This window comes from Argentina anserina, chromosome 7 (assembly GCF_933775445.1).
Source record: "Argentina anserina chromosome 7, drPotAnse1.1, whole genome shotgun sequence".
In the NCBI taxonomy this organism is placed as follows: Eukaryota; Viridiplantae; Streptophyta; class Magnoliopsida; order Rosales; family Rosaceae; genus Argentina; species Argentina anserina.
Window position 1 is genome coordinate 12,017,942 of NC_065878.1, and position 15,588 is coordinate 12,033,529.

Below are 15,588 nucleotides of genomic sequence, written 5' to 3' on the forward strand. Positions count from 1 at the left end.
ATCACCTTCTTAATAATTGCAAGACTATGTCAGTGTGTCACACACACCAAATGAACTCTACAACATTTTCCTCTCTTTTTAAATGTTGGTGGAGGCAATACCCCAAATGGTCCTTCTAGGTTGTCCCTAGCAATTTGCATATACGGAATGTACCACAACATAGCCGCTCTCCGAAATCACGAACCTCCGTGTAGCTTTCCCACTGTTCTTCTCCTCTAATCTTCAGTCTTCACCCTTGTTATTCTGACTTTTGACTCTTCCCCATCTATTTAGACTCCCCACTCCCCCATTTTCTTCTTCCTATCTTCGCGTGCCGACTCCTTCCAACTTGCCCTCCTCTTCCCCCTTTGCTACTCTGCCCTTTCCTCCATTCTTGACCTTTTAAATCATTCCCCTTATAAACACCAACTCACACTCTTTCATTCTCTCAATTCACCTAAGCCAAAACCAAAACCAAAACCATAGGGTGAAAGTCGAGAGCAAGGGAACTACCATACTCAGTTGGTATATATATCTCTGCTTTTTTTCTTGATGAAATTTCAATTGAGTTGTACAAATCTTGATCATGTCCAACCTCCCCACTTCTCTCTCTGATATCTGCTTAACTCTCTCCCGGCTTGCCATGTCCGAACCAGACCCGTGGCCCTTTTCCTGAAACCTTTACTTCAATCTAAGCAAGACTCATTATTTCTCACTCAAAATTTTCACAACCCAAAAAAAACAAGACACCCAATTTCTCAAGTTCCTTTCTTTAATTTGCTGAGTATGACAAGGATCAGAGGATTCAAGCTCGGAAAACGGCTCTGCCGGGTCACCCGGTGGTTCATCCACCGAAAACCCACGACCCGACCCGGGTACCGCCGCCTGAGCTCTCCACCTTCATCTCCGCCGTGCAAGTACAAGCCGATCGCGAAGCTACTCACGTGGGGTCGCCAGCTGAAGACCGGAGCCAAGTCTCTATGTTGCAGCAAACCCGGGTCGGGTTATTTACAGCTGGGTCAGAACCCGGTTGAGGAAACCAAGCCGGCGACGGTCCCCAAGGGACACCTGGCGGTCTACGTGGGTCAAAAAGACGGCGACTTTCACCGTGTTTTGGTGCCCGTGATTTACTTTAACCACCCATTATTCGGTCAGCTTCTGAAAGAGGCCGAACAAGAATACGGGTTCGCCCACCCGGGTGGGATCACCATACCGTGCCCGATTTCGGACTTTGAGAACGTCAAGACCCGGATCGCCGCCGGGTCGGGTCACCGGAGGTTGGCCTGGATACGCAACGCGTGAATAGCCTTATGATGATGACGACGAAATTGTTCCCGATTGATAGTGATGTCGACCAAATTTTGTGTAGTTTTAGTGGCCTCTACTTTTTTTTGTTACTTTTTCTGTAATAGTTTTCTAGGTGTATATAAATTCGAAAGGAATTTTTCGTTTTATTGCTAGTGATTTGAGAATTTGAGTTTTGTGGTCGATAATGATGAGAAGAATGATAATGACAGTGATTTATTTTGGGGGATTTGATTTTGATTGAATGCATTAAGGAAGATGATAAAATTGATGAGGCTAGGAGACATTGACCTCGAGTCGTATCTATTTGTCGATATAAAGGACGGAAATTCTAGAGACGTATATCAGTGTATGATATACGTTGGGTTTTTTTTACAATGGAATTAGTTGAGACAAGTGAAGTATTGAATTTTTCCAGCTTGTTGATTGGGAACGTAAGGGAGTAGGGGACTGGGAGATGGTGATTGATTGTTTGTGATTGGAAATGTGGTGTCTATGTGAATTGTATGCATGTCTTTGCAACCATTTTCAGAAGGATAAGACTAGTTTAGTTACGTCTAGGTTTGGTAGATAAAATGGAATTTGCAAATCTGATAATTCTGGGGAAGAAGATGAAGTGCAGGCTAGGCTGCAGAAGGTATAGTGGAAAAGGTTAATCGAGCCTGATTAGGAATAGTTTGCACAGTTACACACTAATTATGTAATTTTTTTTAGGGAAATTGATTTACTGCAGCGGGCAAGTCGCCCGTAATGGCCAAAACCTTATAACCGGTAGTCATACAGGAGAACAAACTCTAATACAAACCATACGTCTGGGTAAGCAAGAGATAAACTCATATTCTAACTTACACTAGACTACTAACTATGCTCAAAAGCAACGGGGATCAACCTCATGATGCTAGTGCTTTGTATGATATGGCTATGTCCATTTGGGAATGTATTAAACAAAATTGGACTATGACTGATTATGGGCAGCATAGTAGCATGGGTAGGAGAGGTAATGGAGTTGAGATTAAATGGAATCCTCCTATGGGTGGGGTTCTGAAGATTAATTGTGATGCCTCGGTCTCAAGGGCCGGTCTCAATGTGGGTGTTGGCTGTGTGAGTAGAGATAGTCAAGGTCATCTTGTCACAACAATGAGGGAACGAGTTGATGGCAGGTTGAGTCTGTTAGCAGCTGAGTTGTGTGCTATTTCGAAAGCTTTTGAATGGACAACACAAATGCAATGGAAAGAGTGTGTCTTCGAATCTGACTGTTTGGAGACTTATTAATACTATTGAAGTGTGCCTTGCTAGTGAAGGAGTTTATATCCATAGTATTAGAACTTATATGGAACTGGGATGTTGTCTTTCTGTTGCTCATATTCCAAGGGAAGCAAATAGAGTTACACATGAGATAGCATGTTTTGAAGCCCGTGATGTTAGGCGTTTTCATTGGTTCGGGATTGGACCTTCTTGGCTCATGTCTGTCATTTTTAACGATAGTCCCGTGACTAGGGGTGATGATAGAGATGAGTGTGGTGAGGTTACCTCTACCACCGAGAGGTCTCTTTTGATGTAATTTTCTGGCTTGCAATAAATTGTGTCTTTTTCTAAAAAAAAAAAAACTATGCTCAATAGCAAGCAAACATAAATTAACCCCAGTTGTATATCCGCCTTAGACCTCAATTGGTATACATCAATACAAGTGCAATGGGTTAACTCATGCGCTAACTAAAGAGCAAATGAACATGGCCGAGACTCGTTACACTACTACTCACCAAAAGCGGAGCATTATTAGGGAAAAAAAAGACTAAGAAATAAAAGTTGAAGACTAAACCTAGGCCCAAAAAGACCTAGGCCCAGCCCACTCATAACCACGAATGCAGGCAGCCCAAATCACAGCCCGTCAAAGAAAACCATGTGCTACGCGCCGATAAGCGCCCCTCTGCCGTTAGCCACCCCACCCCTCCGACAACCAGCGGCCAAATCTAAAAACATCTTCGTCGTTCGTCGACCGCGTCGGCTTTGAGGAGAGCCCTTCAAGATGCCCATCAGACCGAGCTCGGAAAAACCACCCCACCCCTCCTTGCCGCCAATCAACTCAAATATGCCGCTCTCGTTTGAAGAGAACGAAACTCAGCCAGAGGAAGCCATACGGCAACAGAGCGCATGGCTACTCTTTATGACATCTCCTTGGACAAACCACCATAATTCGTGCTTCTTCCAACAGCTTTGCAGGATGACCACTACCCAACTGCGCTCAATTCCGGTCCAACAACAGCGTCGATCGACATGCCGTCGGACGGAACAACCAACCCAAGTTTCAAAACCCTAGAAATTTAGGCTTCGAGAAACCCGGTTCTATCACCTTCTTGTTATGTAGGTGGTACTTGGTAGAAGGTTTTTGTACACACACAAATAATGCAATTCTTTATACATTTTCAAAAGAAAAGGAAAATGAAGTTGATGCGAGAGTGTCATTTGTGCATACTTTTCATAATTTTACTCATTTTACTTTGTCTTTACGATTCCATTAGAGTATTTAGAGTTTTAGACTACAGTAAACACAAAATAGTGGGAGTTCTGTTTACATCAACTTGTCCTCGTACAATCCCTTACAAACCCACGATAGATGATTTGTATTGTATTCTCCACAATCCCAAATTTTCCAACTGACTTCTGAGAATCCCATTTGATATAACTTGATGACAGGTTTCAATGTAATCAAAGTGTCTACAAGAATTTGGTACCTCCATGTTAGCTTTATAGCTTGATTGGGGAAACTAGGCATAGAATTAATCTCATTTTGCATGCCTACATAATTCTTGTCCGTGGGGTCGTCTATAATATGAGGATGTATACCATACAAACATTTACAACTGATTGAATAAAATTACTATATTGACAATAATTTCATTGAACTAAATTATGACATTAACAACAAAATTATCACATTCATTTTACACATTTACATATAATTGAACAAAATAACTATTATTACAACAATTTGTTTAAAAACTTATAAAATGATGTAAGTGAAGTAATTACCTGTAGTAGAACTATAATTACTTAAATAATTATTTATTTTACCATAATTACAACAAATTTGTAGTCATATTTGTAAATGTGAGTACTACTCAGTACCTAAGAAAATTCCTCTTGTCCGTTGCTTTTGAGTTTGTTTCAAGAAAATGATCTTCATCTAGCACCATATAATTGCATGTCTAAGCTTTTGTAGTGGAGAATCTGAAGGTAGTATCAATTGATGTAACAAGTTCTCTACTACCTTCACATGCAGCTCCACCAGAAATTGGCCCTTTATTCCTTAGTAATGGTCAGTGCACTTATACTTTGCCTTGACTTAAGAAATTACTATTTGTCAAAAAAGATGGACGATAGAAGAGTACAGGTCAATGAGTCACTTGAATGCAGGCACCTCCAAGATTGAAGTATACAAATGAATCTAATCTATGTTGATCCTATGGAACAGCCAGTCATTGTAATGGTGTACATTGCTCGAGAAAATTGCATTAGAGCATGGTTTTTGTGGGTTTGTGGTGCGTGTGAATCCCATCTTCGCTGTTTCTCGTTATCTCTATCTTTCGCTTTCTTCATCTTTGTCGATCAGTTATATACCATTCCCTTATTACCTCTTGTTTCTGTAGCCACCGCAACATTTTTGCTAAAGAATTCTTGCTGAACATGTTGCCCTCTATTAGAAGTGGCAAATCCTCTTCAGAATATGTTGCTCATCAAGTCTGTTTAATTGAGTGCATGGCTCCTGCCTCCTGGTACCTTATCAACATATAATGATATGGCTGGGTTAAGGTTCAAACTAAACAGACCATATTAGTTTGCCTTGCTTGTAAACTCACTAAACTGAATGGACTGAGACTCTGCGAGTAATTGCCAATGGGACGGGCACCGATATAATGACTAATGAGAGTTCAGCCTACATCATTAATGATTCTACTTCTTATAATTCATATGGTGTTTTACTAAACTTTATTATTTGAGTTAGAACTTGAGCTGCAGCCCCAGCTGTGAGCCTTGCTGAAGCTCAATTTTTTCCACAACTAACCCAAGCCATCGACACAAAGACCTATTCGAATCAAGCACAGCTTGAAACAAGAAAAAAGTTATTTGAGCTTGAGCAGGCATTGAGCTCCACAACAACCATCATTGCGGGTGCTTGATCATTATGATATCCGCAGAAAGACCAAAATAGTTAACTTACTTGAATACCTATTAATACAAGCCTGGCCTCTGAAACTTATGGACATATGTTTCAGAACCATCCAAAAGGTACTATTTAAAGGATCCAGAGGAAAACCATCTATAACTCTCACATTTTTACTTTTTTTGTGATCAGGAATGACTAAATTTAACTGTGTTTCTCTCCTACAGATTTGTGGTGATATTGATGAGAAGCTAGCTCCAAAAAATAACCTCAAAACAAAAAGGTTCATGTTTGTTAAGGCATTAAGGCTGAAAGGATTTTGAAGTATTCATCCTTAGGTGAGTGAGAAACGGAGGAGACAAGGTCAATAAAAAAGTTTCATGAACCATGAGTTCATCATTGCGAAGATCATCCATGTCCTTTAGGAGGCAAGGTTCTTCCGGCCGCATTTGGGAAGATAGGCTTCAAATAGTTGAACAAAAGAACGGCCAGGCTAAGGCCATCTTTACCGATGACAAAAGCAACGACGAGGATCTCCGAAATATTGACAGAAGATTCCAAGACAAAAGGGACGTTGATTTAGGTTCTCCGTCGACTCCATCTACGCCTAATTCGAAGCAAGAACCGAAGGCACCTCAAAGATGGGCGCTTTCTTCCATTTTTGGGCGATGTATGGGGTCTCCTACGGCAGCCTAACTAGCAGGGATTTTAGTTTTGTATGTGATTATGAACATTGTAAAACTCCAGCTCTGTGGACTGTCTTACGTTTATATATCTTCCTATTGCATTGTTCGTCGTTGATATTCTGCATTGTTATAAAGTTAAGGATTTCAAAACCAACTCTTGTATGTACATCAATTATCGACAATTTTACTTATATCTTGAAGACCTGTACATGATCAATCCACATAATTCATCTTAGCGTCCGCAGATCGATACAGGCTAGGTTCAATCATATCAGATTACTTCCAACTTCCAAGCTTATGCGTGGTTGGCATCTACGCTTAAGTTTTATCAGGGATAATACTATGATCTTCTTGGGGTTTCAAGGATGTCTTGTTTTTGCGAGATGAGGACACCAACATCAACTTTTTTCCGCGATCCCCTTCATGAAAACTATATTCAGTATATTGTACAAATTTTATACATTCAATTGGGGCTCGTGTCTTAGACCTTGCAAATGTTTCCAACAATTTTATTTCATATTCCAAGTGCATGCACAACAGGTCTCGGCAAATGAATTCGTTCATTCCCCTCAAAAAAATAAAAAACAAAACAAAAAAGGGCTGGCCAGGCGTATGCTTCGGCTACTATGAGTTTGAGCAACTTATAAACAGAATTTCTTTGAAGTACTGAAGCATATGCATTGCTTAACAAACCAAACCAAACTGTCGATCGATCATTATTACTGCCTGTTTTAAAAACCAGAAGAGCTAATTACGTATGTGGAGACGTATTGGATGGGTAAAGTCAGTCAGTCAAATGAAATGAAAAGAAAACACTTCCACCATTAGTATATTCAAAATCTCAGGGTATGATCAACTAATTATGGGCACGAAATTGGGATACATGTATGAAGATGAGCACGAACAATTGAAGCAAATTAATCAATCGACATTGATCATCCCTAACATTAAAAACATTCTTTAATTTGTTCAAGCAAATTAAGTAACTGCAACGGTTGAGCAGCGCAGTGGCTCGGATACACAGCGAGTAGCCATCGAGAGTGGAAAAGCCAGTATTCAAAGTGTCATATTTTTAGTCCCACATCTCTCATGCTTAGTCAGGGTAATATGTTACGACTCTCAAATATCCCGGCCACTGCCAAGCCGGGAGAAACTTCACGTCAAGGTCACTCTGACATAACAAATCATCAAGTGGTCGGAAGTGCTATCCCAGCACTAGCACGATAGCACCCAAGTGATGGCAAGCAGTTCAACTCCAAGCAATTATGCTGCCCAACTCTCTGATATTCAATCTTTGATTCTTTAGAAATTAATGTTCCTCTTAAGCTACCAAACAGTGTTGATTTAAGTTCAATTTCAATACAGAAGTAGGAAAATCTGATTGATGCATTTTTTTTTCCATAACAAACTGATTGATGAATTGCGCAGTCTGTTAACGTTAGTCATTCAGATATTAACAGGTTTGTAGCTTATTGCTTGTTCAGTAAAAGATCTAAATTCACAAACTGACCAGTGAAAAGTAACATTTAATTGCATAGATGTGGTACTTCCGCTTGTTTGTAAGTTGGACAAAATGCAAATATGATGGAAGAACCACGAAAAAGCATATATGGAAGCGCCACGTAAAAAGTCGATAAACAAAGGCCACAAATATCACAGAAGTTTATATATATATGCCCACGAAATGCCGAGTATAGATTTTCTAAAGATTGCTGCACATTTATATAGATTTACAGTAAGTTGCTTGTGCTTGATCCAGATTAGGTAAAAATACTTAATACACCTTAATAATCAATTTGAAAGAAATACGCAAATGATCGGTCACGTATTCCTAGTTGACTGCAAAATAACTAATAACCAACATTCCAAATTTGTTAGAATCATAAAACTATGATTTATGAAGTCGTTTAGCATAGACCGATAATGGAATATTTTTTTAATTCACTATAATATCTCAAATGACATATTGTAATGGACGGCATAATGTAAGAGGATGGATATTGCAACTGCATTATATTGCTGTTGCTGGAGCCTGGAGGATAGAAACTATGAGTATATAATCACAATCACACTTCGACTGATAATTCACATGAAGGATAACAACCAAAAAGGAGTGGCAGATCATGAGTTTTTAGTCACTTCATTCATAATGGGGCATTTTCTATATCAAAAACAAAATACAATGGGGCACGAATCTTTGTTTGTGTTGGCAAAGCATGCTGAAATCCTGAACTACAAACATAGTAATTGTTCTGTATCTTTATCTTCAGCCCCTATAAATTGAAGTAACAACAAGAAACACTAAGGCTACAAAGATCAGACTAGGAAAGACATTGAGAAATAGAAATAGCTCAGGAAAGATTCAGAAATTGCTGGATTGTGATTTGCATCATCACTTTCCAGCTTGAAACTCTAAATCATAAAATTACCATGATGATGACCACTCAGTACTTCATAATGTCATTTCACATAATGATCAAGAACCCAAAGAGTTCTACAAAATCAACAACATTATTCTGTGATGTATAATTAACTAGGATCATGACAACATTATGTGACAGTTTTCAAGGAAGTAAAAAGGAACACTAACAGTATCATCACTTCAACCATCCAGTTTAACTCAGAACAACTACTCTTACTTCTACTATCAAATTGTTAACTGTAGTAACTCGGAAAAGCTAAGTGAAATAAAACGGGAAAGAACTTAAAGAGGTAGGCGGTGCTCACGTACCCTGGCTATAAATGTATCTATCATGTCATGGTAATGGCATTCATTGCTTGCCATTTGCTGATTCCATTTCTTTTCTGACTTCATGAAAATTGGAAAGCATCAACGATCGCATGTTAGCAATCTCAACAAGTGCTTCGAGTGCAGTTTCAAATGAGAGCTGAGCTGCTCGTAGCTTGGGGGAAACCAATGCGCCAAACACCGAAAGTGATTTAAATCGCTCCTTCTGAAGTTGATCTTGATAATCATCTTCAGCCGTAACAGGAGCATCTCCATCCTTGTCCTTTCGTTGTCTAAGCTGCTGATTCTCATCTCTATGGGGAGATACATTTCCATTATCAGAGGAGGCCCATTTCAGCAGTGTAAATTGATGAATTTCCCCTAATCCTGATTCAAAATTGGATTGTTTGCCGACTTGCACAAAGGTAGCAGCTGAATGGGGCTTCATGTCCAGCACAGCACTGCTCACCCGCGACCCACCCATTGAATGTCGCGCACTCGCCAGTTGCAGCCATCCCTGTTTGTGTTGGAGTGAGATCCCCACATTCATGTTAAGCTAACAAGATAAATTAAGCACATACATTGAATAAGAACAATAAATCTTGGTGAGTTTGTACCTGCCGGAGTGTCCATGACAACGAATCCAATAGGGTTAAATACCCATCCATCGAATCCAAAAATTGCAATGCACTTTCATTGAATCTAGGGTGTTCCAAGCTATCTTGTCCTTCTTCTTTCTCTTCTTCCAAGCTCTGCGATTTAGGCTCTTCTTCCAAGCTGTTTAACTTAAGCTCTTCTGTAGAGCTTGGCGATGTACATTCTTCTTCTTTCAATCTCTGAGATTTATGCTCTTCTTCATTCAATCTCTGTGATTTAGGTTCTTCTTGTGCTTTAGAACTATCTTCTTCCAAGCCTTTCGATTTAGGCTCTTCTTCCAAGCTCGGGAATTTAGAATTGTCCTCTTTCAAGATCTGTGCTTCCATTGAGAATATTCAGTGCCGCAACCTCTTGCTTAAAGATTTCTATACCATCAAATAATTTGGCTGCTCTGCACATTTAAAGTTTCTTAGTTAAATAAAAATTGCTCTCCTGTTCAATTTGTTGTATACATGAATCCAATAATTATACTAAATACCAATGTGTTAACAAAAGATCGATAAAGAAGTCAATTTGAGCAAGAGGAAGCTCATATATACAAGCGTTGCAATGTCAACCAATTGCACCTTACAGTGTTAATCATTTGGACTCGATCATTAAGCAACAACCCTTGTACAACTATACAAACAGCAGTCGAATAACTGTGCTTCAGAAACATCTTTGAAATTTGTTCACACATCTTTGTTTTATCGAAGATAAAATGGCTGATTGTGATTATGAATCCTCTGGTATATATGAACCTAGCAAAGGAACCTAGATCATCGACAGACCCACAAGGTGAAATGCTCATCACCGACTCATCTCTGATACTTTTCCCAACATGACCAAACCGGCATTTCTCTCCCTATGCACATCTCCCCTTATTCAAAACATCTTACACAGTCCAAGTTTATCACAAAGTATGGTTAGAGGTGAAATCTAAGAAGACCCAGAAGCTGAAATGAGAGTATGATCAGACCCACAGCAGAATTGATCTCTAATGTTCATCAAAATCAAAGAACAGATTCAATAAACTAACCCCGACTCAAATAATACAAAGAGGAGAATAAATTCGAAACGGATCGAGCGTTGGGGGTTTAGAGAACTTACGGTATTGAAGATCTAGAGAGCTTTTGCGGCTCGGCTAATCAAATGGGAGAAGCTCAGATTGAGGTCGCAGACAGTGAGAAAAGAATGAGAGAGAGAGAGAGAGAGAGAGAGAGAAGAGAGAGAGAGAGAGAATGGTTGCGAGATGGACCAACAGGTAAAGTTCTGGTGTTTTGAAGGGCACCCATTGTCATTACGGGAAATATCATTTATCGCAGACCGCTTTTTTCCCGACTTCTACTTATTTTTCAAAGGCCCTAACTTCCACTTATCCCGACATTCCGGCTTGTCTTCCAATGAAGTACTGAAATATCTATAATTTTTTAAATAATTTTTTATGACCGTTTCTATTTTTCGACATATGAATATATTTATTACATGTTAAGTATTTTTTAATGTAATTTTTAAAAAATTTCTGATATATTCAGATATTTTCATAATATATCTGGAAATTTTCGAAATTTCCAGATATTTTCATAATATCACCACGTGTCAAGCCAATTTAAAATAAAATTACAAAAATCACTGGTTAGGAGAATTGAACATCTGATCCATCCTTTTGTAAACACAAAGTTATAATCAACTTTACTACACCAACTTATTATTATATATGACTTTTTTTTGTTATATATTACATTACATGTCTCAACATTCACTTAAAATTAAAATAAAACCGAACTAGTTGTTGAGGGGAATCGAACCCCTTTGGTTTAGGAGGAAGCAATGATGGACATTACCCTTATGGGGGAAATTCAACATGCCTTATACACCATATTTATTCTCTAATGAGATGCATTCAAGTGAAAACATATAGACACAATCTGATGCACAATCTTCACAAAGATATGGTTATAGTCAAAGTCAAGAAATGTTTGATCCAAACGGGAATTACCAGTACCACAACCCACAATCAATCACCCACGACTCCTATAGTTGGCATATAAGTCAATATATGCAAAACTAGAAATGAGATATATCATTTAATGACTATTCTTCACAAATCACAATATACTTAGGATTTTACTCAAAGACATAATAAAAATAGTGAAAATGTTGTACCTCATAGATCATTTATGTGGTTCTAAATCACTCATGTAATTTCATGTTTAATATATCATATGTAAATAAGGCGTGATGAGCTAGCCTCCTTTTGGGTATATATACATATGTTGCAGGATAATTAAACAAAAATAATAACAACGTAATGGAACATAACATAACCGTTTATTGATTGATAATATGGCATATATATAGGCATTACATAACTACAATCTTGTAGGATTCGGAGTCCTAATCTATTACAGAGATGTGAATCTATCTCTAACAAGAAACCTAATAAGGCTAAGACACACACAATAGTAGAATAGTAATTCTCCCATAATATTCCCCTTGTGTCGCATGCCTAGGTTGCATGGTGCACACATCATTGGCTCTGTAAAAACCTTGTCAAGCAAAATAAAAACCTCTTGGCTAAAAACAAAAGGTTGATCGAATGGAAGAAGAGCACAACGCACCAGCTACATTTGATAGCATCATGTGAGGTAGACTCCCCGTGAGGTCTACGAAACAACTCTCCCTGATTAGTGTCATAATCGTATAGTACAAAGAACAACGTATACAACGTTCATTATATGCTTCTCAAACGTAGTCTTGGGCTAATGATTAATCATTAATATAGCCACACATCCTTAGATCATACATGTTATACTTAGCCAAACTTAGATCTTAGAAAACAAGATTGCATAACAACTCAAAACAAGAGTTTGCAGTGAAAATTAGATTCTCAGATAGAATGACCTTCACTCACTTAAACGGCCATAACTTCTTCGTCACAATAGGTATCAACAAACCGTAAAATATTCTGGAAAGTAGACACCCGTGGCTTTCCAATGACATAAATTTCATAACCTAAGTCGATCGGAGCCGTTCATAGTGCTCTGTTGAAGTTAACTTACTTGCAAATTTCCAGACATAACTATCATACTTTACTCAAACGGTCATAACTCACTCAATATGATAATTATGAACAAATGGTTGGTGTCCCTAGAAAGTAGACACATAGACCTTTCTAATGGTTCAATAGGTATCAGAAAACCGTAAAATGTTCTGGAAAGTAGACACCTGTGGCTTTCCAATGACATAGAGTTCACAACCTAATTCGATCGGAGCCGTTCACAGTAATCTGTCGAAGTTGACTGACTTGCAAATTTTCAAATATTACAGTCCTACTTTGCTCAAACGGCCATAACTCACTCAATATAATAGCTATGAACAAATGGTTGGTCCCTGGAAAGTAGACACATAGACCTTTTCCAACGGTACCAATTTCACCATATTTCATTGAGTGAGCTGTCATGTAGGTCTCGTTGAAATTGACTTATGAACTGGATATATTCTGATTTGTCACATTCAATGTGTATTTCATAAAGGAATGGGGGAATTGACCAATGAATGACTGATTTTAGTCCAAGACGGAACCGTACACATCCTCTACGCAACTAGTGTCGATTGCTATACCAAGGTGTACGTTGATGTTGATGTTGCTGGAGCTGCTGGCGGCGTTGGTGTGGATAGGATTTATGTTGGTTCACAAAGTGTAGAACTAAACCCATGTCAATGGAACAATGTAAGTCCAATGACGATGCATAGACACATAGTTAATCACATCATAATAAAAGCAATAGTGTCCCAACAACACTTACATATATGAATCCATAGCTCATTAAGTCTCTTCATCATCTTTACTTAGACAGATCAGAGTCCAAAATTGGCTTTCATATGAACACGTATGGGTATAAGTTCTTGCAACCGATTGTACTATGTTCTCTCGAACATCGCAATCTGATTACATAAGCTCTCCGTGGTCTGGAGGCATTCAATCAAGCAATTAAGGTCCTTCGGGCACTTTCATATATGCGTTAAGATCCCTTTACAGATATTCTATGACCACTATCATATGTTGTAAATCAGTTTCCATGTACACTACTACTGATTAAATATGGGAAAACAATTATGTCCATAACGAGAAAATATAACTCATCGTAGTCAATACTAGGATAATGAGACAATCTTTGTGCCATAAGTCCTGCAAATATCGCATGACTTCATCTTTCTCATTACACTTACAAACAATGACTAATATAACAAGTCTAGTTCAACCTATATTGATTCTTTCCACTTCGGTCAAGTTGCTCATCGTTGATACTTTACAACAGAATAAGAGTATATCTCTTGATGATGGGCGAAATACTTATGCCTACGCACCTCGCTTCTTTATGGTTATTAATTACAGAGAATAACGGTCTCCCCTCATCTAGGTAGGAGCCAAGACCGAAGTTATGACCCGTACAAGTCCATCTTTGCGTTTACCGCCCTTGTTTTGTGGTGCAATACCACGGGCGCCGACAACACCACAGCGTACGATGGTGTCATCGCCGACTTCCTTCCCACTATCAAGGATGGTACCAACGCTGCTAGGACCAGGTCATATGAAATTCTCCCATATACTGAGAGTTTCAACTTTACTGGCACATCATAACATTTATGTGTGATCTCGTCACTTTCACAATATCGTTAACGTCATTGAGTATCAAATTTTTGACTTATGGAGGTTAATAATGCTTTGCACTTCTTACTTACTCAGAGCAGTGCGGGATCTTAATGAGACATAGTGTCAGACCACGTCAATTTCTGGCGTTAAAATCGGAATGGGAAAATTCCATATCTCCCCTAACAACGGGAAGTATGTCTTATCAAAGTTACCGTCTACGGATATCGCATGATAGAGATCCACGGTTTTAGATTGGAAATAGCGAACAAGTGTTGGTGATTCATAAATCATAACCAACCAAAATACTTAAGCGTTTCAAGTATACCCATTGAGATTACTACAATGGAGGCACATAAACAACTTAACCAAATAGACGTTAGTAAAAAGAATGTTGGGATCGTATCCAGTAACCATCTGGTATACACTAAACACTTGGTAAGTTGTGGGTCTGAAACGAATAAGTGTCACTGCATGCAACATCATTACATATCCCCAAGCAAAGATTGGCAGGTTAGTACCCATAACCAAGTCCAAACTCTGCTGGATCGTACTATGAATGAACATGATGAATTATATGTTCAACGACGATCTCATTAGACATGCAAAACGTAATCATCAAAAGTCTTGGAGATGAACTCTCCAACGGTATCCAGTCAAATAGATTTGAAAGGATGTGAAGGGTAGTGAGCCCTTAGTATGATGATCATAGCTAAAAACTTAGCAAATGCAGCATTCCTTGTAGATAGTAAAGCGACGTGTGACCAACACGTCGATGCTCTTAACCTATACCATAAAAATATCAAAAAATGTCCGCATTCGGTTGGATAAATAATACAAACAAGCTTTCAATTTCAATAGACCACTTAAGTTAAAGTCGAGCAAGAAACATGGCAATGCCAACGTCATACTTGAAAAATAATATGCAGAAAACATAATCAAAAGAGATTGACTAATCAAAAGTATGTAGCAACAAAAATCTTGCATATCGGACTGGGCGGAGCCTTAGTCTGAGGCTCAAAATTTGCGTACGTGAGAATGGAAGAATGTTACATTTCCATCTTCAAAGTTCCCCCAATAAATAGATACAGGTGCCAAAAATTACATGTGTTTCTTGGATGTAGAGCATGAATCAAGGTCAACTCTGGTAATACAATGTCATAGACGGTTATTGAATCACTTTAAGTGTGTCCCATAGAATTTACTATTTTTAGGATCTTTTGTCAACCAATATTGCTGCTTCAGAGTAATGGATTTCAACTCAAATAAACGAATACATAGACATTGAGATTATCGTTTATAAACATTTGTTTAAGAAAACTCAAACATTTAAATAACAGTCGCGATGACGACACATCTATAATAGACGAGATTTGTATAGGTTTCGAATAATCGAAACTATTCAAGTATTTAACTGGAATTATAAGGGTTGTGCTGT

At 38.5% G+C, this 15,588-nt stretch overlaps 2 protein-coding genes across 3 annotated transcripts; one reads left to right on the plus strand and one right to left on the minus strand.

Moving 5' to 3' along the window:
• The first annotated feature begins 299 nt into the window (after positions 1-299).
• Positions 300-1,431, plus strand: LOC126803369 (auxin-responsive protein SAUR36-like). The gene has a single exon (XM_050531177.1). It carries the CDS (start codon positions 766-768, stop codon positions 1,279-1,281), a length of 516 nt encoding a protein of 171 aa, XP_050387134.1. The 5' UTR covers positions 300-765; the 3' UTR covers positions 1,282-1,431.
• Positions 1,432-8,557: 7,126 nt separating this feature from the next.
• Positions 8,558-10,739, minus strand: LOC126803358 (uncharacterized). 2 transcript variants are annotated; one of them, XM_050531166.1, is made up of 3 exons: positions 10,607-10,739; positions 9,478-9,908; positions 8,558-9,377 (listed from the first exon to the last, which is right to left on the minus strand). In XM_050531166.1, the coding sequence occupies exons 2-3, from the start codon at positions 9,841-9,843 to the stop codon at positions 8,904-8,906; spliced, it is 840 nt and encodes a 279-aa protein (XP_050387123.1). In that variant the 5' UTR covers positions 9,844-9,908; positions 10,607-10,739; the 3' UTR covers positions 8,558-8,903. The 2 variants fall into 2 exon arrangements, with proteins under 2 accessions (XP_050387123.1, XP_050387122.1); XM_050531165.1 differs by having other exon boundaries at positions 9,478-9,903; positions 10,607-10,669.
• Between the last annotated feature and the right edge of the window lie 4,849 nt (positions 10,740-15,588).

What these genes read in the sequence shown, in the direction of transcription:
- LOC126803369 (XM_050531177.1), top strand. Translation starts at nt 766, where the DNA reads ATGACAAGGATCAGAGGATTCAAGCTCGGAAAACGGCTCTGCCGGGTC.
- LOC126803358 (XM_050531166.1), bottom strand. Translation starts at nt 9,843, where the DNA reads ATGGAAGCACAGATCTTGAAAGAGGACAATTCTAAATTCCCGAGCTTG. An exon ending in TGTCATGGACACTCCGGCAG is followed by an intron (nt 9,378 to 9,477) that starts GTACAAACTCAC and finishes CAACACAAACAG; the next exon opens with GGATGGCTGCAACTGGCGAG.